We start from the raw sequence: 22521 nt of genomic DNA, 5'->3' as shown, positions 1-22521 counted from the left end.
TTATGGAAGGCTGAGTAGGGCAGAGCCGTTAAGTAGGGTAGTGTTGCCCTATACCATCTGTCTTATCATTTAGCCGCTGGAGTAGCTAAATGATGCCAAGTCGTATGTTTAAGTATATGTGTCTCAGTCTATGTTTGCATAAGGATGTGTCTTTGTAAGTGTGTGCATGTGTCTTTGGGAGAGTGTCCATGTTTGTTAACTTCTAGGAGACCAAGCTACTTTTTGTGCAGGATGGTAGAATGTTTAGCTGAGCAGTTTTTAAAGTTGCTAAGTTGACCAATTCAAAGTCGTGCATATTTGTTGTTGAGATGCATGACTATGACAAACATTATACTGAAACAGTACAAGTTGGCTTATCCATACTGTTACAAATAGCAAACAGAGTCTTTTTATAGCCTTTTCTGTTTTCAGGTTAACAAAGCCATTGTAAATTTGGGACTCTTTATAGTTATGTTCATTACTTGCTTTCTGTGGTTTGGAGAGTAAATTCTCTTTGTTTTTAGCAGTCAGCAGTAAAAATGTGAACTCTTTCATCACTGTATCTTTATTAGCCGTTCCCAAAATGAAAGAATAATAAGTTTGACTTAATTCTTGATTCAAGCTGTACAGTGTCTCACAGTTGACTTCCGAGTATTTCTTAGTATCATCAGAAGTTTTGCATATGTGAAAATTGTGACATCAACTTGGACTTGGTATGCTTGTATTTATTGGCATTGCAGTCTTTGTTTTCATAGTTTATAAGAATAGACTTAATTGTCAAAGTCAATTGTGTAATGAAACTGATCTCTCAATGTATGGAAATGGTCCTCTTCTTTAATTGTACTGAATATTGAAATAGCAGACTATGTATGGCTATAACCTGTTGTTCATTTTTGTTCTTTACAGGAAGTATCTGTGAAACTTTTGATGAAACTTGGGTTAAGCTTTGCTGCTGGATTTTTGCCATATCTATATCTGCCTACCTCATCCTATTTAAATCATGCCCGCTGGACCTGGGGAGATCAGACTACAGTCAGAGGCTTTCTGACCCACTTTTTCAGGGAGGAATATGGAACATTTAGTCTGGTAAATTTTTGCTCTAAATTGGTCTGTTTGTGCTAATCCAACAAAGTTGTGTTAATGTGTTAATTCAGTAAAACTTGCTTAAGCAGATGCAACAGTCATTGTTATTGTTTCATTGTTTTGTATCATCTTTACGAATTAGCTCCATCAGCAACTCACTGTTTTAGAATAATTTTTGCTAGGTGGTTACATTCTGTAGCCGATGTCTAAAAGCTGTTTCCTGGGGTACACAACAGTGAAGTATGCCTTTGCAGTTTGCATTGAAACGTTGTTGTTAGCTTTAGGATTATGAGAACAGTACTAAGCAACCAATCACATGAACCAGAGGATATCTAGCCATATGCACATTATGTAGACACTTTTAAAAATTATTGCCACCCTTTATGAGCATTTAATACTGCTAATCTCTCAAGTCAAGTTGGGCCATACATGATAACCCCGTAAATTTGTGTCTACTCATCCAATCATCAAGACTAGCCTTAAAGGCAGACAAAGTAGTACTTTGCTTGACCTGTAGTGGTATCTTATTCCAAAGGCTAGGAATACACTGAGTTATGAAATTGAATTTCTAGTGAGTCTTGTTTATTTGTTGATGTAAATTTAGGTCTGTAGTACTAATATTTGTAGAGCCATTGGTTTTACAAAGAAATAGAAAGTCAAATAGGATTGGATCATTCATAACTTGAAAAGCAAGACACGGGTCACCAAAGAACAGCTAGTAGGCTGTTGAGGCTTGTGATAATCTAAAGAGATAGTGGAATGATTTAAACTCCCTTTTTTGTTAAAAAAATCACTGGGGCCTTGTCATTTGAGTGATATACTTGGATTTGTACATACCAAATGGACATTGTATTCAATGATGGTTGTGGCAGAGAAGTACAGTGGTAAGATAACATCTTTGGATTTTGAAGATATTCCCATGGAAATTAACTGGGTCAGATAGAGGGACTTCCTGACTATGGTAGAAACATGATTAAATGAGAGAGAGAGAGTTGTCCATATAAGTACACAAGTCTGCTATGACTGTATCTGTTTGAAGAGAAGTGCCACTTATAGCAATATTATTTATTTATTGACATTTGTTTACCAGGAAAGTCCACTGGGTCAAGTGACCTATTTTCAGTGGAGGTCCAGGGAGAAAAGCTCCATATGAGGTGGAGTAGCTTTTTTTGCAAATTATCTTGAGACCATTGTCAGTATACCAGCTGTATTCATATTCCAACACTTGCTGATGCTGTTTGCTATCAGTGGATGAGCAGATAAGAACACCCAGCTTGCAGCCATCAGTGTACTTGGCCAACCATACTTCAGGGATATTGGCTTGGATGTCTGTAAAATACATGTCAAACAAGAGAGGACTCAACACTGTTCCCTGTGGTTTCCACTAACTGCAGTTTTACATTCAGAAAGGGTACCAGAAACGTTCATTATCTGGGATCGTTGGATAGCAAGCAAACAATCCAGGGGACAACCTAGGGATTTCATTACATTTGTCTTAACTTTTCAGTAATCCTAGATTTGGGGATAGTGCCAGAAGCCTTGGTTTGGTCAAGATAAGCAGTGTGCACAGAGCAACCAATGTTCACAGCTGCTGCAAAATTTTCAAAGAAGTTTACTATGCTCAGGAGACAGGACCTACCCTACACAAAACCAAACTGAGTGGGGTGTAGATCAGTTAAATTGCCTATGTCTGCATAAGTGAATTCTACTATGACAGATTTCATAACTTTCCATGTAATGCTGGTGAATGGACGATGGGCCTATAATTACCTAGGGGACACCTTTTTATAGAGGAGTAACAGTGGCTATTCTCCAGGCATCAGGCATAAACGCTGTGGATAGGCTGAGGTTGAACAGTTTAAGTAGAGGCTCAGATAGTGCATGTTTAGCACTGATGAGAATGCAGCTGAGTATGTTATCTATTTCCGTACAAACATTATTTGACTGCTGTTCTAAGACTTTGTCCCAAGTTGATTTTAGGCGAAACTTAATTTTCAGGGATAGTAGTTACAACAATATGGGAAGGTAGTGTCAAGTTACCACTAAATTTGTCTGCTAATCTGTTTGCTACTTCCATGGGATTGGAATGTGTGTTATTGTTATGTATGAGCTCAGTACATTGTTGAGCTTTATTCTTTAATTTCTTGACATAACTGAAGAAGGATTTGTAGTTTCCTTTATCTGTAACCTTAAGTTCCTACTCTCCCTCACATTTTCTAGCAGTGGTATTAAGTGCATTGCTGGCATGTTTCAGTGTGATCTTGAGGTAGGAGGATGGGGATTTCTTAGTGTTTCATTATTTTCTTTCTTTTCTTATACAGTTTATTGATATTGGAGTTCCACTAATTGTGTTTATTTCTGAATTTGCCATAATATTTAAGGAGGACGGGTTGGGGTTTTTCTATGCAGCTGTTTTGTTGTTGGTAAAAAAAAAAAAATGCAGGGGAGTGTAACGCCTTTCTCAACTGGGTCTATTTGTGTGGGGTTTTGAGGAATTTTGCATAGGCCTTTTACAAGATGAAGTAGGTTTGCCTTGGAGAAGTCTCTAGAAATAGTCTCCTGTGGTTGTGGAATGGTACCACTAAGCTTCACTGAAGGTAACTGCTTTGTGATTAGATTTAATCAGGGATGAGAAGATGCATGGTGGGGTACAGCAAGGGCTAGGTTGGTAAGGATCTGGCCAAGGATATTAGAGCCTTTAGTGGGTAGTTTTACAGTTTGCTCCAGTGCATTGGTATTAACAAAGTGTAGGAGTTGCTGGACATCTCAAGTTTTAAGGGGTGTAAGTCTGCCAGTCAATACTTGGGTAATTGATGTCCTCTAGCTAGAAGGTATTTGCCTTGACATTTAACCCCTCAGTGGTACGAGTATGACAGTAATTTCCTTGATCTTTGGAGAACTTGATCTTTCTTGATCTTTGATGAGGATCTGTAGCTATCATTGGAAGATTGTTGTATTTGTTAAGGGTGAGATTGATCTCCAGTAGGTATAAGTTAGGTTCATGAGTAATGTGACATGAGATGATATTTTGGGTAAATACAAATACAAAAAAGCAAAAAACAAAGCCAGAAAATCAGGACAAGCTGTGTAATTTTATTAGCTTGAATTAAAGCATAAAAACAGACCAGTTTTGGCTCAATAAATCCTCAGCCTTCTTCAGTGTTTAAAATAAAGTGAGAACAGTAGTCCTTATTTATAATGAACGTACTGATTGATGTTAAAACATAATTGGTTCCTTACAAACATTCATTCATTCCAGGTGCAAATAAAGCCCCCAACTTAATTATCCATGTCTTTTCTTTTGAATCCAGAAGGCTATGCCATCCGGCTTTATTAGCCCTATTGCCCATGATTTTGTCGATAACTGTAAATCTAAATGTAGCATTAGGCTGTTTAATGGTGTGTTTATATAGTGCATTACTGGGTTTTTTGTTTCTAATACCACTAAAGTGTTCTGAAATACGGATCCTAACGGGTCTGTACGTCTGTCCAACATAAAAAGCATGGCAACTACAGGTGACCAAATAAATCAGCCAATGTGTCCCACAATTAGCAAAGAACTGAATCTGAAAAACATTGCCTGTGTTACTATTAGAAAACTCCTTAGTTTTATTCAAAGCTTTACAGTGGGTACAGTGGCCGCAAGGTACACAACCTGAAAGTAGGTCCCCAACCATGGTCCGTTGTCCAGAAGCCCCTGTAGTTTGGTTGATGTGTTTGTAATGTCTCAATTGGGGCCCTATGTTTCTCCCCCTGCGAAATGAAAACAAACACCTATCTTGCAAAATGGTGGAAAAATAGTCATCTGCCCTTAGAATGTTCCAGTGTCTCTGGACAATATTAAGTAAAGTTTCCATGTTCCTGCCGTAAGTAGTGACCAGCCGGATTGCAAATTTTTGTTTGGTCCCTTGTTTCTTATATTTTAATGTATCTGACCTGTCTAGTGACGAAACCGTGTTGCTAGCACTCAGGATGTAACCCATTTGGTACCCTCTGTTCCTAAATCTGTCAATAAGGTCATCCCTATATTGTACATAACTATCGGGCTTGGAACAAATACGTTTCATTCTAAGAAATTGGGACTTAGGTATGTTTCTGCAGATGTGAGGTGGATGAAAGCTGGAGGCATGGAGAAGGGAATTATATTGCATGGAGACGAACTCTCAAACCCCGAGTGGCCATATTCTTAGCTAAATATGCCTTAAAGAGTTTGGCATGCCAAACATTGGTTCTTAAAGATCTCATATATTTAGTTAAACTTTGAAAATGAGCTTCACAAGTTGCTTCTGGTGTAATGGGGAGGGATCCTTGAGTTGTATGGACATCTGTGTATCTAGAGTTTGATCCGTATTCCTAGTAATCAGTACATCCAGAAAAATGATCCTACAAGAGTGGTAGCTGACCGAATACTGAATACCCCATTTGTTTTCATTGAGATAGCCTACAAATTCCTTCAGGTAATCCTCATCTGATGTCCACACCATCCAGAAATCATCCAAATACCTCCTCCAAATATCAATTTCAGTTATGTAAATGTTGTGGGAATTGTCATAAGTAATGAACTCCTCAACATAAGCCATGAATAAATCTGCGTAAATGGGGGCAAAAGAAGTCCCCATGACCATCCCCTTAGTTTGCCAAAAGCAGTGGTCATAATAAAAAAAGACATTCTTAGTTAGTATGTGTTCTGCAAGCCCGATAATTAAAGTATTTATACCTGGAGGCTAGAGCTCTGACTTGTTCAACCAATATTCTAGGGCATCCAAGCCCGCCCAATGTGGTATGTTTATATGTAATGCTGACACATCTAGGGCACAGAGTAACCAGCCAGGTTTCAATTGTGTATCACCTATGATCTGGAGAAAATCAGTGGTGTCATGAAGTCTGGAACGTACCCACTTGTGTAAGGGTTGTAACTTCAAAGTTAGATATTGTGATAGGGGTTTGGTGATAAAGCCCCTGCCCAAGACAATAGGTTTACCTAGTGGGTGATGAAGATCTTTCTGTATCTTAAGGAGGAAGTAAGTATATTAATTTGTTGGATCTAGGACCATTAGTTGTTGTAAATCTAAGTCTTTCAAAACTGCAGTCTGGAACATAGGTACATTGGAGTGCATTGGGGGGATAAACTTAGATTTATGATACCTGAACCTGTCTTCACTTGTCTGATTATCTGAATCACTGTAAAACATTCTTAAATTCAGTAATCTACAAAAAGCTGTAACATCCTGAGCTAGCCGATCTTCAGGAACAAAAAAAAAAAACAGGAATAAAATTCAATCCCTTATTAAAACTCTTTATTTGTACATCAGACAATGTTACATTAGAAATATTCAAGACATTATTTTGAGTTACTATTTCCGAGTCATTAGTTCCAGTAAACTGTCCATGTTTCCTATTTGTGTTGTGTTTCCTACCCCCCTAACCTGCCTTCGTCTAAAGAGGTCGATTGTTTGGATACTGGTGAGTCCCCAGGGTGCTGTGTATCGAGATCAGTTACGGATGATGACTCACCCCCTGAGGTCTCATAATTAGAACTAGAATTTGGTGTTCTTTTCAAGATAGACCTAGGTCTCTTTCGTTTGCCTGCTTTTCTAGTAGGCTCATTGAGCCTGACCTGTTTATTATTACCGGAGAATTGAATCCCTTTCTCGTAATCTGCCAGGTCCCTTTGAAATTTCCTAATCTTTTGGACTTTCAAATATCGTTCAAGATTGTCCAAATCCTTACTTAATTTCTGGAGACAGGCTTGAAAGGCTGGTAAACCCTCAAATTTTTTGGTGCTTTCACATAACACAGTTATTTCAACCATGTCGGATTCAATGACCCTATCATAATATTCTAATATTTTAACAAAACCCATGGATGCCTGTTGTTGTGCTAACGCCCATTGTTCTGTAAGTTCTCCATCAGTTCTACCACCAAAGGTTGGAGATGAACTCTCAAACCCCGAGTGGCCATATTCTTAGCTAAATATGCCTTAAAGAGTTTGGCATGCCAAACATTGGTTCTTAAAGATCTCATATATTTAGTTAAACTTTGGAAATGAGCTTCACAGGTTGCTTCTGGTGTAATGGGGAGGGATCCTTGCGTTGTATGGGCATCTGAGCCCAAACCAAAAATACCCAAGTCATCTTTATCGACAGACAAGCCTTTAAAGATTTTAGTTAGTTTCTTATTTCTGTTTGCAAATAGTATAAAGAATTATATATAGATATAAAACGTGAAATCTGTGCCTTCCAGTGTGGTCTGAACTTGACCGGCCCGTATAAAAGAGAAAAGCACAATATTTAACCAAAAGCAGTTTGTCCTAGGTGTAGCCCAATTGAGAATGGTCCCAAACTGAATTCCATGAGGTAGACCAATGGCAAAAAAGCTTTGTATTGACCATATAAACTGGTAGACCCAGATGATGATGTAAAAAATTGGAACAATAATAGCCCTTGCTCAGTGGCCTCCAACACTATTATTGGAAACCACAGATAGTGAGCAATGCTATGTCCCTTTGTCACCAAAATTCAGTCAAAGGAGGACCAAAGTATAAACAATTGGTTGTATAATTGTTAGTGCTATAAATGGACCACCATTCACAAATAAAGGGACGATAACAGCCCTTGCTCCCCTCACGAATCAAGAAATATATCCAATAAGTCTAGAGCAATGCTACGTCCCTTTGATATAAAGTAATGGTTCCTGATATGTTAATGCAAGGAATCTGATTGGTATGATAGCAATAAATTGGACTCACACCCAAGACAAAACTGCTTGGTGCCCAAACAATATTGATTCAGGCCCAAAGGCAACCACTCGAGAATGCCCAGATTACCAAAAACTGTAAAGTGAAAAAAAAAACACTAAGTGCAAACATGAACCAACTCAATTTCTTCCTTTGGATCCAAATCAAACCCCTTCTATGGAAGTTGGGATTCAGGAAAATACCTGAAGCTATAAACAAATATTTCCCATGGGTGTCAGGATAAGCCAAAATGATTTTGGGTAATATTGGTAGGACCCAGTGAGTCCTCTTTTAAATATTAATTCCTAAAGAAATCAACACAGTTAAATACAAAACATGTATGTCTCAAAAAACAAAATCTGGTCCACAAGTATCAACTCATAATCCCTCTAAATGTGTAGTAGAACCACCCAGTTGTTGAACCTACTGGTAGTGATAAGAAGCGTTAGTAAAACATACACATAACAGCTGCCCGTTATGGTGCTGTGGTACTGTGGTATAGAAACCCTCTTGTGTAGTGGACTAGGCCCCATACATTAATTCAGCTGATAAATTCTGAAACATTTTACCAAAATTACACAGTCATATTATTAGCATATAATCATGCCAATGTAGTTCGCATACACAAGCATAATGCAAAATCCCAATAGATGAAATTCAGTGATTCCCGTATAAAAGGAACCCTTAAGATCTTTTAAAATATAGGAAATATCCCTCAGTAATTCATGATGCAAAGCCTGCTGCTAGATGAGTGTTTCAAAATATTCCTGTATGTGGAGTATGCCTTGGTCATAGCCCAAAACACAACTAAACCCATATAAGTATACGATCACTATTTCAGTTTGATACAGTTGTACCTCGGCCCCACACTATATGTTCAAGATGACACAAAAATAACAAAACACATCAAGTAGTCGAATCATGAAGCATAGAGACCCCGAAAAGTCACATAACATGTCCAATAAGCTTGGTCATTGTGAAGTAATGCATCGGCCGTTGTAACCCACACTGTGAGTCCGAAAAAATGAGCGTACTTCCTTGAGTATCCCTTGATGATTCCTGGAACCAAACTTGCTAAAGAATAGGTGCTCCAAAATGTCGTGTGTCTGAAGTCCGCCTCGGTGGTAGCCCAACAGCATATATAGTCCAACAAAAACACTTGCTTATTGGTTAAACCAAAAAATACACAATCATATTGTCAGCACATAATCATACCAATGCAGCTCACATACACAAGCATAATACAATGTCCCAATAGATGATATTCAGTAAGTTCCCATATAAAAAGGAACCATTAGTATCTATTTAAAACTTAGGAAATGTCCCTCAGTAATTTGTGATGCAAAACTTACTTCTAGACGAGTGCTTCAAAATCTTCTTATACATAGAATATGCCTTGGTTGTAGCCCAAAACACATATATGTATACAATCACGTTTCAGTTAAACACAGTTGGACCTCGGCCCCATACTATATATTAAAGATAATATAAAATACAAAACACACAAAGTAATCAAAACATGAACCATAGAGACCCCAAAAAGTCACATATCAAGTCCGATAACCTTGGTCGTAGTAAAGTGATGCATAGGCCGTTGTAACCCACACTGTGAGTTCCAAAAAAACTGAGCGTACTTCCCTAAGTGTCCCTTAATGATTCTTGGAACAAGACCTGCTGAAAAATAGATACTACAAATGTCATATGTCTGAAATCCGCCTCGGTAGTGCCCAACAACATGTATAATTCAACAGAAACACTTGCTTGTTAGTTAAACCACATTGAGCAGCGACACTCCTGATGATTGTTGAAAAATGATTGCGGAGTTAGAAAAGCACACAAAATAATATATAAATCAAATCTCAGCCCATTGAGACCCATCCGTGTTCGATTAAGTCAGCCGTTTGTGAAATAACGTTTAGGCCGCTGTTCCCCACACTGCAAGTCCAAAATGAATAAGCGTATTTCCCCAAAATGTAGAAAGCATGGAAAACATAAAATATACATTCACAAATGCTTAAATAAATCGCCCAAACTGAATGAATCTCAAAAAAAGTCAAATAGTAAGAGAAACAGGAGTCCCAATGTCTGCTTTAACAGCTTGAAATGATGGTGCAAAAAAACGCCAACCTGGTCTTGCGCTATAAGTAAACACGCAGATCAGATAATGAAGAAAATATGTTCACCAACCATGAAACGTATCCAGAGTCCATATGAATGGTACAAAAAGGATGCAAGAGTATCAACGAACTTCACCATGGTTTAGAATGGATAAATAAAGAATGAAATGTAGGAGTTCCAAAAGTCACATCCTCAGTGATCTCGATACACAGCATACCTAGGCCAACAGCAGGAACAGGAACAAGAGTAATGCAAACTGTGGAAATGTCCTGCCCGCACAGCAACTGCATGGCACAAAAACCAAAACCAAAATGAAAAAAACAAAGCCAGCAGATCAGGGCAAGCTGTGTAATTTTATTAGCTTGTCTTAAAGCATAAAAATCAGACCGGTTTCGGCTCAATAAATCCTCATCCTTCTTCAGTGTTTAAAATAAAGTGAGAACAGTAGTCCTTATTTATAATGGACATACAGATTGTTGTTAAAACATGATTGGTTCCTTACAAATGTTCTTTCTTTCCAGGTACAAATAAAGCCCCCAACTTAATTATCCATTTATTTTCTGTTGAATACAGAAGGCTATGCCATCCGACTTTATTAGCCCTGTTGCCCATGATTTTGTCGATAACTGTAAATCTAAATGTAGCATTAGTAGCATTTTTGTAGATTACTGAATTTAAGAATGTTTTACAGGGATTCAGATAATCAGACAAGTGAAGACAAGTTCAGGTATCATAAATCTAAGTTTATCCCCCGATGCACACCAATGTACTTATGTTCCAGACTGCAGTTTTGAAAGATTTACATTATAGTTCTAGGGACTATATATGTAAAGCAAATAATCTCTCAAAGACTGAACAAACAGTTTACAAGAAATGGTGGACCATAAAGACTTGGTTATACTATCAGCAGACAAGGGGGGAGCAGTGGTTGTCATGAACTGGGAACAATATAACGAGGAGACTGTGAGACAATTGGGTGATGGACGATACTATATGAAGATGCCCCTTGATCCTACTTACAAAGTTAAGAAGGAAATTGATCAATTTTTGGCCCTGGCTAGGGAGGAGGGTATTATCTCGGACTTTGATTTACAACTAATGGTCCCAGATCCAACAAATCAGTATATTTACTTCCTCCCTAAGATACATAAAGATCTTCATCACCCACCAGGTAGACCTATTGTCTCAGGCAGGGGCTCTATCACCAACCCCCTATCACAATATCTAACTTTGAAGCTACAACCCTTACTCAAGTGGGTACGTTCCAGACTTCGTGACACCACTGTTTCTCCAGATCATCGGTGATACACAATTGGAACCTGGCTGGTTACTCTGTACCCTAGATGTGTCAGCATTATATACAAACATACCACATTGGGCGGGCTTGGATGCCCTAGAATATTGGTTGAACAAGTCAGATCTCTATCCCCCAGGTATAAATACTTTAATTATCAGGCTTGCTGAACACATACTAAGAATGTCTATTTTTATCATGACCAATGCTTTTGGCAAACTAAGGGGGGCAGCCATGGGGACTTTTTTTGCCCCCATTTACGCAGATTTATTCATGGCTTATGTCGAGGAGTTCATTATTTATGACAATTCCCACAACATTTACATAACTGAAATTGATATTTGGAGGAGGTATTTGGATGATTGCTGGATGGTGTGGAGATCGGATGAGGATTACCTGAAGGAATTCGTAGGCTATCTCAATGAAAACAAATGGGGTATTCAATTCACGGTCAGCTACCATTCTTGCAGGATCATTTTTCTGGATGTACTGATTACTAGGAATATGGATCACACCCTAGATACACAGGTATACAGGAAATACCCCCAATATAATTCCCTTCTCCATGCCTCCAGCTTTCATCCACCTCACATCTGCAGAAACATACCTAAGTCCCAATTTCTTAGAATGAAACTTATTTGTTCCAAGCCCGATAGTTATGTACAATATAGGGATGACCTTATTGACAGATTTAGGGACAGAGGGTACCAAATGGGTTACATCCTGAGTGCTAGCAGCACGGTTTCTTCACTAGACAGATCAGATACATTAAAATATAAGGAACAAGGGACCAAACAACAATCTGTGATCCGTCTGGTCACTACTTACGGCAGGAACACGGAAACTTTACTTAATATTGTCCAGAGACACTGGAACATTCTAAGGGAAGATGACTATTTGTCCACCATTTTGCAAGATAGGTGTTTGTTTTGATTTTGCAGGGGGAGAAACCTAGGGTCCCAATTGAGACATTACAAACACATCAACCAAACTACAGGGGCTTCTGGACAGCGGACCATGGTTGGGGACCTACTTTCAGGTTGTGTACTTTGCGGCCACTGTACCCACTGTAAAGCTTTGAATAAAACTAAGGAGTTTTCTAGTAGTAGCACAGGCAATGTTTTTCAGATTCAGTTCTTTGCTAATTTTGGGACAGATTGGCTGATTTATTTGGTCACCTGTAGTTGCCATGCTTTTTATGTTGGACAGACGTACAGACCCGTTAGGATCCGTATTTCAGAACACTTTAGTGGTATTAGAAACAAAAAACCCAGTAACGCACTATATAAACACACCATTAAACATCCTAATGCTACATTTAGATTTACAGTTATCGACAAAATCATGGGCAATAGGGCTAATAAAGCCGGATGGCATAGCCTTCTGGATTAAAAAAAAAAGAAATGGATAATTAAGTTGGGGGATTTATTTGCACCTGGCATGAATGGACATTTGTAAGGAACCAATCATGTTTTAACATCAATCTGTATGTTCATTATAAATAAGGACTACTGTTCTCACTTTATTTTAAACACTGAAAAAGGCTGAGGATCTATTGAGCTGAAACTGGTCTGTTTTTTATGCTTTTAAACAAGCTAATAAAATTACACAGCTTGCCCTGATCTGCTGGCTTTGTTTGTTTTTTTGCAATTTGGTTTTAGTTTTTGAGCCGTGCAGTTGCCGTACGGGCAGGACATTTCCACAGTTTGAAATACAAATACTACCACAGTTCTTTAAGGGCATGAAAGCATGATAGGTACTAAACTCTGGTATAGATGGAATGTTATCATTGCGTGGAATCCATCATGATGTTTTCCAGGTTGGGGTATGAGTTTATGTAGGAATGTAGGCACTATGTGCAGGAAAGACTTTAGCCATTATGCAGAAGTCCTAGTATGAGATGTGTAAGATGAAACAAGGTCTTATTTATCATCTCATATTGACATGTACTGGATTCCCTTAGAATGACACCAACTTCTTAGGCAACTGTTAAAGTAAATTATCTTGTTTGGATCTAGTTATTGTTCTTGGAGAAGGCAAGGTACTACTCCAGACCAGTGTCTTTCTTGCCTCTAACACATGCATAGTAAGTTTCATTATGTCTTTCTGCATGTCTTGCCTCAGGTCATTTGCTGCCACATGGGCCACCGCTAGGTCGTGAGTCATGTCTGTCTGTTTTAAAGGACTTTACAGCCTGGATAAGCAACTTACATTCACCCTTTTCTTGTCTAGTCTGGTTGCCTAACTATGGCATGACCTATGACTAAGATATTTCTGTGTGTGGTAGTAAACTTAGTGGGCCTTAAGGCCTGCTTTTGGGTGATCTGTGTGAAGTTGCAATATGTGGAAGTAGAGAAAGAGTAGGTGTTGCCTATTGTTTTCTTATTGAAGTGATGTTGGGGATAGGTGATGCTTATCAACAGTGGGCTGAAGCAAGAGGTGTGCCTCTATATTTCTTAAATATTTACATCTCTTGCAGGTTTTACAGTCAATTGGTAAAAGCAGTGAAGAGTCAAAAACCCCAATGTGAGGTCCTCCCTGGTGAGATATGACAACAAATCAGCCCCATTCGAAGTAACTATCACATTTGCACAAAGCAGATTATAACCTCTTATGGGATGGTATAAATAGTTTCATTGCACCCCCCCCCCCCCTCAGATGGAACTGGCAACTATACCAAGTTCTATACCAGTGCTTTATACAAACACCTATATAAGTGCATTGACTTGGCTATACCTGTTAGGACCAAACAAGCTCCTTAAGGAACAGCAAACCTGCCTGGTGGACAACTGCCATTAACAGGCTTTACAAAAAGAGGAATAAATTGCTGTCTAAGAGTAAGAGGGAGCGAGCACTAAAATGGAAACACTCCCTCCTCAGCTTAAATAAACAAATAAGACTTTATGTGAAGTCCTGCAAAGCAAACTACAAACCAAAATTAGCTTCCTCAACTAGTGACAACCATACGACGATCTTTAGCTACATCCGTAACCGAAAAGGAAAGGCCCAGATTAGTGCCGAACTGGTAGATGTTCATCGTGTTACACTGCTGCAGTCATTACACTTGGGTTATCCTGCCGTCAGGCGGTCCCACAGTCGGCCAGAGTTCCAAAGTCTTGGTCCGGCATCGGTTGCTGTCGCTTCTTCCCTGACGTCAGTGTGCCAGGGGTATATAAGATGCATCCGACTCCATTTTCTTCAGTCTTTCCTGCCGCGCGGTGCCCGAAGCAAAAGCAGTTCATAAGTGCCGGTCGGCAGACTCCTGAGATTTTTGAAGTCGAATTTCAGATCCGAAGTCTTCAATAAAGCTAAGTACCCCATTGGGGAAACTTTTTTCTTGCCTCAGACCGATGTCAGAAAAAGTTAATAATTGTATTTCTTGTGGGAAGCAAATACCTCATAAGGACTTCCACTCTTACTGTATTCCATGCCTAGGCCCTGATCACGATGTCACTAGTTGTCGGTTTTGTGCTAGATTTAACAAACGCACTATAAAACGACGTTTTGATTTTGCTTTGCACTACTTTGGCCGAAGGTTCAATTATACAATGCCGTTGGAACAACCGATGACTGCAAATCATGAAAAACGCAAAGACAAGGATAAAGACAAGCATCCAAGGTCCAAAACCAATGACAAAGCCACTTCTAGGCCAGTCGCCAGTTTCCCGGTTCTCAGTGAGGCGCTTTTGCAGCCCCTGACACCTACTACCTCAGAGCCACAGGCCGCCTCGGACTCCCACGTGGAGACAACTAGGCCTGTGGAAACTCAAGGTATTGGGCCTACGGAAACTAATCCCTCAGATGGGTCCGGAGCAGCTGAGCAGGCATCGGCTTCTGAGGGTGTTTTCAGACCTTCACAACTTACCATTACAGCAACAGCCAAGGCAAAAACACCATTAAAGACAAAGAAGCAAGTACAACATTCTCCAGCACAGTCCTCCATGCCTAAGAAACAGATGCTCAAAATGGCCGAAGACCTCATTACTCTAATCAGGGGTTCCCATCCCCCTCCTGAGAAAAGGCCTAGGCAGGATACAGACTATGATTCCTCTGATCAGGTTTCCATTTCCTCTGATTCCTCTTCAGACCAGGGAGACTCTCTACCCCCCTATGAGGACTCTGATGCTGAAGAATCTATCCCTTCAGCCTCTCCTCCTGAGGATTCCTCTTTTGAGGAAACTTTACATACCATGAGGGAGCATTTCCATTGGGAAAGTCAGGATTATTCAGAATCCAAGAAAAGGCTCAGGGACTTCCTTTTATTGCCTCAGCACAGACCCCTTGCTATTCCGCCTGTGTTAGATATTGTGGATGATGTGTTCTCTGAATCCAGCTTATCTCCTGATTCTTTGCCCCCTGCTCCAGCCAAGCCAGATAGGTATTATAGAGTCCCTGACTCTCACAAGTTTCTTTATAAAAACCCTTCTGCTGACCCAGAAACCATTTCCCAGGGTCCCAAAGGGGTTAAGGCTTCTATTGCAAAAAATCCAGTCCCCTCTGACAGAGATTCTAGAGCATTGGATAGATGGGGGAAGAAAGTTTACACTTCTGCAACTTTAGCAGTAAGGACTTTAAATTGCCAGTTTCACATGCTTAAGTACCAACAATATTTAATGGCTCAGTTAAAACAGAAAATGCTTACAAGCTCAGAAGCTCCTGACTATAAAGAGATGCAGGATTTATTGCATGCAGTTGAACAGGTGGGAAAACATACTCTGCAATGTGGTTTTGATTCTTTAGAGGCCTCTTGTAGAGCCACAGTTACAGGTTCTGTGATTCGAAGACATGCTTGGTTAAAATAACAGAGTTTACCTGACCATGTTAAGGCAAAATTATTGGATGCTCCTTTACAGCATGATACCTTGTTTGGTGTTAAGGCAGAAGAGGTCTTAAAGAAAATGGAGGATAAAGATAAATCTATGCAAACAGTCAAAGATTTCTTACAGGTACAGCCGCCTCGATTTGGCAGAAATTGGCCTACAAAGAATTGGTCCTTTCCAGTGTCAGACAGGCCACAGAGAGGCAGATACAGACGCCCAAGAGGCAGATCTCAACCCCAAGGCTCTTACAGACAATGACAGTGGGGTACCTCTACCCCAAAAGGAGGTGAGGACAAGTCTCAGCCTTACAGGAAACAGTCCCAATGACTTCCCCTTCGTATGCCAAGCACTTCCCTTTTGGCAGCCCCCTTAGGGGGGGAAACTAGCACTTTTTTCTCAAAATTGGCAAACAATCACCCAAGACAAATGGGTTCTGAATATTGTGTCTGAAGGTTACACGTTCCACTTTCACACTTTACCAAGGCTAAAGGGAAAGCCAAACCTGCCACAAAATCAATGGGCAGAGGCTCAAAAACAAATTTCAGCCCTCATAGACATGAGAGCTATTCAAAAAGTACCCACAGCAGGAACAAGGACAAGGATTTTACTCAAGACTCTTCCTGGTCCCCAGAAAGGACAAAGCCTGGAGACCCACACTAGACCTTTCAACTCTAAATACTTACCTGGATGTTCCGAAATTCAAAATGTTGACACTACAGCAGCTTCTTCCCATGCTGGGCAAGAAGGCTTGGCTTGTTACTCTGGACCTCAAAGAGGCATACCTGCATGTCCCTATCAGACAAGATTGCAGAAGATACCTCAGATTCAAAGCTGGTACAATGCGCTACCAATTCTCTGCACTGCCCTTTGGCTTATCTACTGCGCCCAGGGTCTTTACAAAGTGCCTGGCACCAGTAATTGCGTTTTGCAGACAAAAAGGAATTCAAATATATCCATACCTGGACGACTGCCTCATTCAAGCAGAGAAAAAGGACATTCTTCTAAAGCATCTGGCGTTTGTAAAAAGGTTGCTAATTTCTCTAGGGTACACAGTAAATGAAAAGAAATCAAAACTAGTGCCCTCACAACAGATAACATTCCTGGGTGCCAGCTTGGATACAACGGCCCAGATGGCTTATCTCACGCCAGACAAACAAGGACAACTGACTCAATATTTTCAATTGCTGGCAAAAAAGTCCCATCTCCCTGCAAGAAAAATTCTGCAGGCCCTGGGATTCATGGCATCATGCATTCGACTAATTCCATATGCCAGACTGCATATGAGGAAATTACAATGGTACCTAAAAAGTGTTTGGACTCAACATGCTCACAGTTTAGAAACAGTAATACCAATAATTTGCTGCCTACAACAGTAGTTTCGATGGTGGGCACAGGCATGTCTCCTCAACAAGGGTCAGCCTTTCACTCTACCCACAGCCAGACAGACTCCAACAACAGATGCTTCGGATTACGCCTAGGGAGCACACATGGCAGGAAAATGTATTCAGGGCAAGTGGAACACAGACCAAATGCATCTTCACATCAATCAAAAAGAGATGTTGGCTGTTCAAAATGCCCTAACAGCTTTCAAGGACCTTCTGCATCCAGGACAATTACTATTAAAGACAGACAACATCACAGTAATGTGGTACATAAACAAGCAAGGGGGCACTCATTCTTATCCCCTATGCAGGCAAGCCATGACCTTGTGGAACACAGCTCTAACTTATCAAGTTCATCGGCAAGCACGATTCCTGCCAGGAAAGAAAAATACTCTGGCAGATGATCTCAGCAGAAATATCATGGACCCTCACGAATGGAAATTGAATCCACAAATCTTCAGCATGGTAACGCAAAGATGGGGATGCCCAGACATATATCTTTTTGCCTCCCCACTGAATTGCCAACTACAAAAATTCTGCACAAGGACTTACCACACACAAGCATGGAAAGAGGATGCTCTTTCGTTCATCTGGAAAAGCCTAAAAGTTTATGCCTTCCCACCACTGCCTCTCCTTTCAAAGGTACTCCTAAAAGCCAGACAAGAAAAAACACACATGATCCTGATTGCTCCAGACTGGCCATGCCAGCACTGGTACCCAATCTTAAAGAACTTAGCTCAAGGCCCACCATGGATTTTGCCTCAAATTTCACACCTTCTGACTCAACAAATCAGATCCTGCACGGTCAGCTCAAAACCCTAAACCTGGCTGTATGGCAGATTCATTAGTCAAACAGGCAACACCCCTCTCTAAAGCTGTTATGGATGTCATTTTAGAGGCCAGAAGGCCTAGCACCAGGAACTCTTACTCAGAAAAATGGAAGAGATTATGTACCTGGAACCAGGCTCAAAGCCTTGACCCTCTTGTCCCAAACATTCCTCACATTTTACAATACTTAACTGAGATGCTGGACAAAGGCCTATCCTTCTCATCAATTAAGATCCACGCCTCTGCCATTTCAGCTCATTACAACATGGATCCTCCTTTATTCTCTCATCCCTTGCTAAAGCAGTACCTCAGAGGGGCTAAAAACATAAGACCTCCCTGGAGAGCACCAACACCAACGTGGGACCTCAATTTTGTTTTGGAAAAACTGACTTTGCCACCTTTTGAGCGAGCCAGTACAGCCGATCTAAAATTTTTATCATGGAAAACAGCTTTGCTCCTGGCAGTAACTTCAGCACGAAGAGTCTCAGAGCTACAGGCATTAATGGCAGTGGAACCTTTAATAATATTTCATCAGGACAGGGTTTCTTTAAGGTCAAACCCTACATTCAAGCCAAAGGTGGTATCTAGTGTGGCTCTTAATCAAACCATCCATTTGCCAACTTTTTATCCAAACCCCCAGAATAAAGGGGAGAAACCTCTGCACTCTTTGGACATACATAGGCAGCTACGCTTCTACTTGGACAAAACAAAAGCTTTCAGGAAAACTGAGCAACTGTTTGTAACATATGCTGCAGGATCACAGGGCAAGGCTATCTCAAAGCAGACCATTTCCAAATGGATAGGACACTGTATTCGTTACTGCTACACACAGCATGGAAAATCAGTCCCTAATAACATTAGGCCACATTCTACCAGAGCAACAGCCACTTCAACAGCCTTTCTCAGAGGAGTACCAACCAAGGAAATTTTGGAGGCTGCAACTTGGAGTTCAGTGCACACCTTTACCAAGCATTACCACTTGCCTCTTTACTCTAAATCCAGAGCAGGATTTGCCACTGCAGTTCTGCAGGGCCTCATAGCCAAGACTAACTCTTTATAGACCAGTCACCCAACCTTAGCTTTGGGATTCTACCCAAGTGTAATGACTGCAGCAGTGTAACACGATGAACATAGTACAGTTTTGTACCTACCATAAATGTAGATGTTCGAGTGTTCACACTGCTGCAGTCCAGGTTACCCTCCCTCCCTCCATCCCCTCTGTCCTAGCTGGACTTATCTATACCTTTCTATCCTATACAACCTTTTTGGTGTATTTGCTTGTAACTGAAGGTATTGTGTTTATTTTTATATATATGTTTTATTAGCAATATGTATTGCCTACCTCCTTGGGGGCACCTGACATCTGGGGCAAGAAAAACTGAAGAAAATGGCGTTGGATGCATCTTATATACCCCTGGCGCACTGACGTCAGGGAAGAAGCGACAGCAACCGACGCCGGACCAAGACTTTGGAACTCTGGCCGACTGCGGGACCGCCTGACAGCAGGATAACCCAAGTGTAATGACTGCAGCAGTGTGAACACTCGAACATCTACATTTATGGTAGGTACAAAACTGTACTTTAATGATACCACATATATTGAGCCTGTGGGCATAGCAAACCTGTTAGCCAACAGGTTCTGTGAAAACTTCACTCCCTGTCCCCGCCACACGTGCCCCATGACATCCCTACCACCTGTCCCCTACCTTGTATCTCTAAAGAGCAGGTCATAAATGCCCTCTCTAAAGCCAAAAACACAGCATCTGTGGGACCTGATAACATCCCAGGCTGTGTCCTACATGGGCTCCAACAAGAATTAGCAATACTATTGGATATGCTTTTCAATCATAGTTTAAGCACCGGCTGCATCCCAGCTGAATGGAAAATGGCCACCAGTAACCTCTTGTACCAAGGTGGTGCTTCCACTGACCTGGTGAACTATAGATCTATTAGCCTGACTAGCCATATCTGCAAAACCATGGGGTGAATCATTATGGACCTTATCAATAAAAGTATAGTTAATCTCCAAACACTTGACCCTACCCCATTTGGCTTTGTCAAAGGGAGATCATGCTCATTAAACCTGGAGGACTTCTTCGAGACGGTCACCAAGGCCCTGGATGAGGGGAAATTTGTGCATGCAGCCTATCTAGACTTATCCAAGGCTTTTGACACTATCCCCCACTCAGGCATCATTGACAAACTCATCCAGCTAGGTATCAACCCTTATATCATTAGATGGGTTGCTAACTGTCTCACTTATAGAACCCATGTAGTCAAAATAGGGCAATCCACCTCCAACAGCAGACCTGTAACCACTGGTGTTCCACAAGGATCAGTCCTGGGACTTTTGCTGTTTGGAATTTATTTCTTTGAAGTACAAGCAAAAGCTGAAGGTCTGTGGCTAACAAAGTTTGCTGATGACTGTAAACTGAGAGCGATCATAGAATCTCCAAATGATGTCAACATCCTATAAGAGGGTGTTAACACAAACAAATGATTGGTGCCAAAGTCATGGCCTTAAACTCAATGCAAAAAAATTATTATCATCCCTTTTGGTAAGAATGATGTTCCTGCTAACTACCACATCAGTAGCATCACCCTAACTATGCAGTTTGTGGTGCGAGACTTGGGCACACAGGTTGACAGCAATCTTACCTTTGATCACCATGTCTCCACAGTTGTAAGAAGGGCATTTTATATTGCTCATCTCATAAGTAAGGGCATTGCCTCCAGAAAAAAAGAAGTTATAACCTCCCTGTACTCTTCCCCCATCAGGCTAATATTTGAGTACAACACCCCTTTTGGTGTGTAATTTTCCAAGCACCTGCAGCAATTGCAGAGACAACACTGGTTCCTCACAAGGAAAATTCAAGATCTTCAGCATCTGTCCTATTTGGATCATCTGAAATCACTGTCACTTTATTCTGTTTCATACAGACTACTCAGAGGCAATCTCTGCCTTGCATATAAGGCAGTCTCTGACCCTGCTTTATTGCAAATGCTGCATATCCGCAAGTCAAATGGTACACGGGATACTCGCTTTAAAGACCTTAACCTGGTATGTGACATTAATAGAACCTGCTGGAGAGACAACTTTTTCTCCCAGAGGTTACCACACCTTTGGAACAGACTCCCACTTCATGTCAAGCAGAGCATCTCATTGTCCCTCTTCAAACACAGTCTGGACGATTGGATGGGTAACCATAAATTCACTATGAGGGTTCCACATGTGTTCCTCTTGGACAGGGGCAGTAGATGCTGATGGTGGAAACAAGGGTAACTTGGCTAGGCTTGTAAGGGCCCTAGGGCCATTAGCCTAGTAACTTCCTGTGATATGGCAGTTGCTACACTGCTTTAAAATGCCTAATGCATTCAGACTGGACACAGAAGGTTGAAAGAAGATGAGTGGCTACTCTGTCATCATTACTTCCTTCTTATTGTTTATTTACTATTGCATCACACAGGTGTTCTGAAGTTGTTGTTTTTTTTTTTTTTTTTTTTTTTTTGGTGGAGGGTAGTGCAGTGATGCAGATGTTAGTGTTGCTGCCAGATATTGGTCCTCCAGTTCAACTCCTAGCTGGCTTGCTTTCTGAGTAGAGTTTTATTGTATGTGTGGATTCTACATCTAAAATTGTGTGTGTGTGTGTGTGTGTGTGTGTGTGTGTGTGTGTGTGTGTGTGTGTGTGTATATATATGTGTCTGTCCTCCAATGGATTTGTAGTCAGTCCAGGACTGGTACTTTACACAGATTGCTTTGCCTGGACAGATTCCAGTTTTCCGCAACCTACAGTAGGTAAAGAAGATACATTAGAATTTTTTTATCTTTCTCTCTCTTTTTTTACCTCTTGCTTGTTGACTGCAACTTTTCCTTACTATGGTTGCTTAATCTTTCTATATGGTGTTTTTTAACACCTTTATTGATTTATCACTTAAGACGTATTCAAACATACATTTATATAAAAGAAAACAAATCATATTATCATGTTCCCAGTTACAAACATTATGCATCACATGTATTCTTTTGTATAACTGTCATCAATCCAGTATTATGCAAATTGCTCAGTTCCTGCCTTCCCTTAAACCTCGCTCCTCCAAAACATTATTCTGTTATGTATTGTTCCCACAAGTTCCATTTTTTACTATGTAATTTACTCTTACCTTTTTCTAAAGATCACACTTTCATTTCTTTCATCTCTGTTACAGTGTTCAATACTTCAAATATAGTTGGTTTAGACTTTGGTTTCCATTTTCAAGAAATTGCATTTTTGGCAGTGACCA

The 22521-nt window shown here is 40.4% G+C and overlaps 1 protein-coding gene across 2 annotated transcripts in view; it reads left to right on the top strand.

The window, feature by feature from the left end:
* Nucleotides 1–22521, top strand: part of TMEM260 (transmembrane protein 260) — a 1312140-nt gene that overhangs the window by 614936 nt on the left and 674683 nt on the right. For both annotated transcript variants that reach the window (XM_044074429.1, XM_044074428.1), the window contains one exon: nucleotides 886–1065. In XM_044074429.1, coding sequence (XP_043930364.1) covers nucleotides 886–1065 — 180 coding nt within the window. The remainder of the gene's footprint in view (nucleotides 1–885; nucleotides 1066–22521) is intronic.

This window comes from Protopterus annectens, chromosome 6.part0 (assembly GCF_019279795.1).
Source record: "Protopterus annectens isolate FY-2018-M chromosome 6.part0, PAN1.0, whole genome shotgun sequence".
In the NCBI taxonomy this organism is placed as follows: domain Eukaryota; kingdom Metazoa; phylum Chordata; order Ceratodontiformes; family Protopteridae; genus Protopterus; species Protopterus annectens.
The sequence above is the reverse complement of the archived record's forward strand: the minus strand, read 5'-3'. Positions and strand labels throughout refer to the sequence as shown.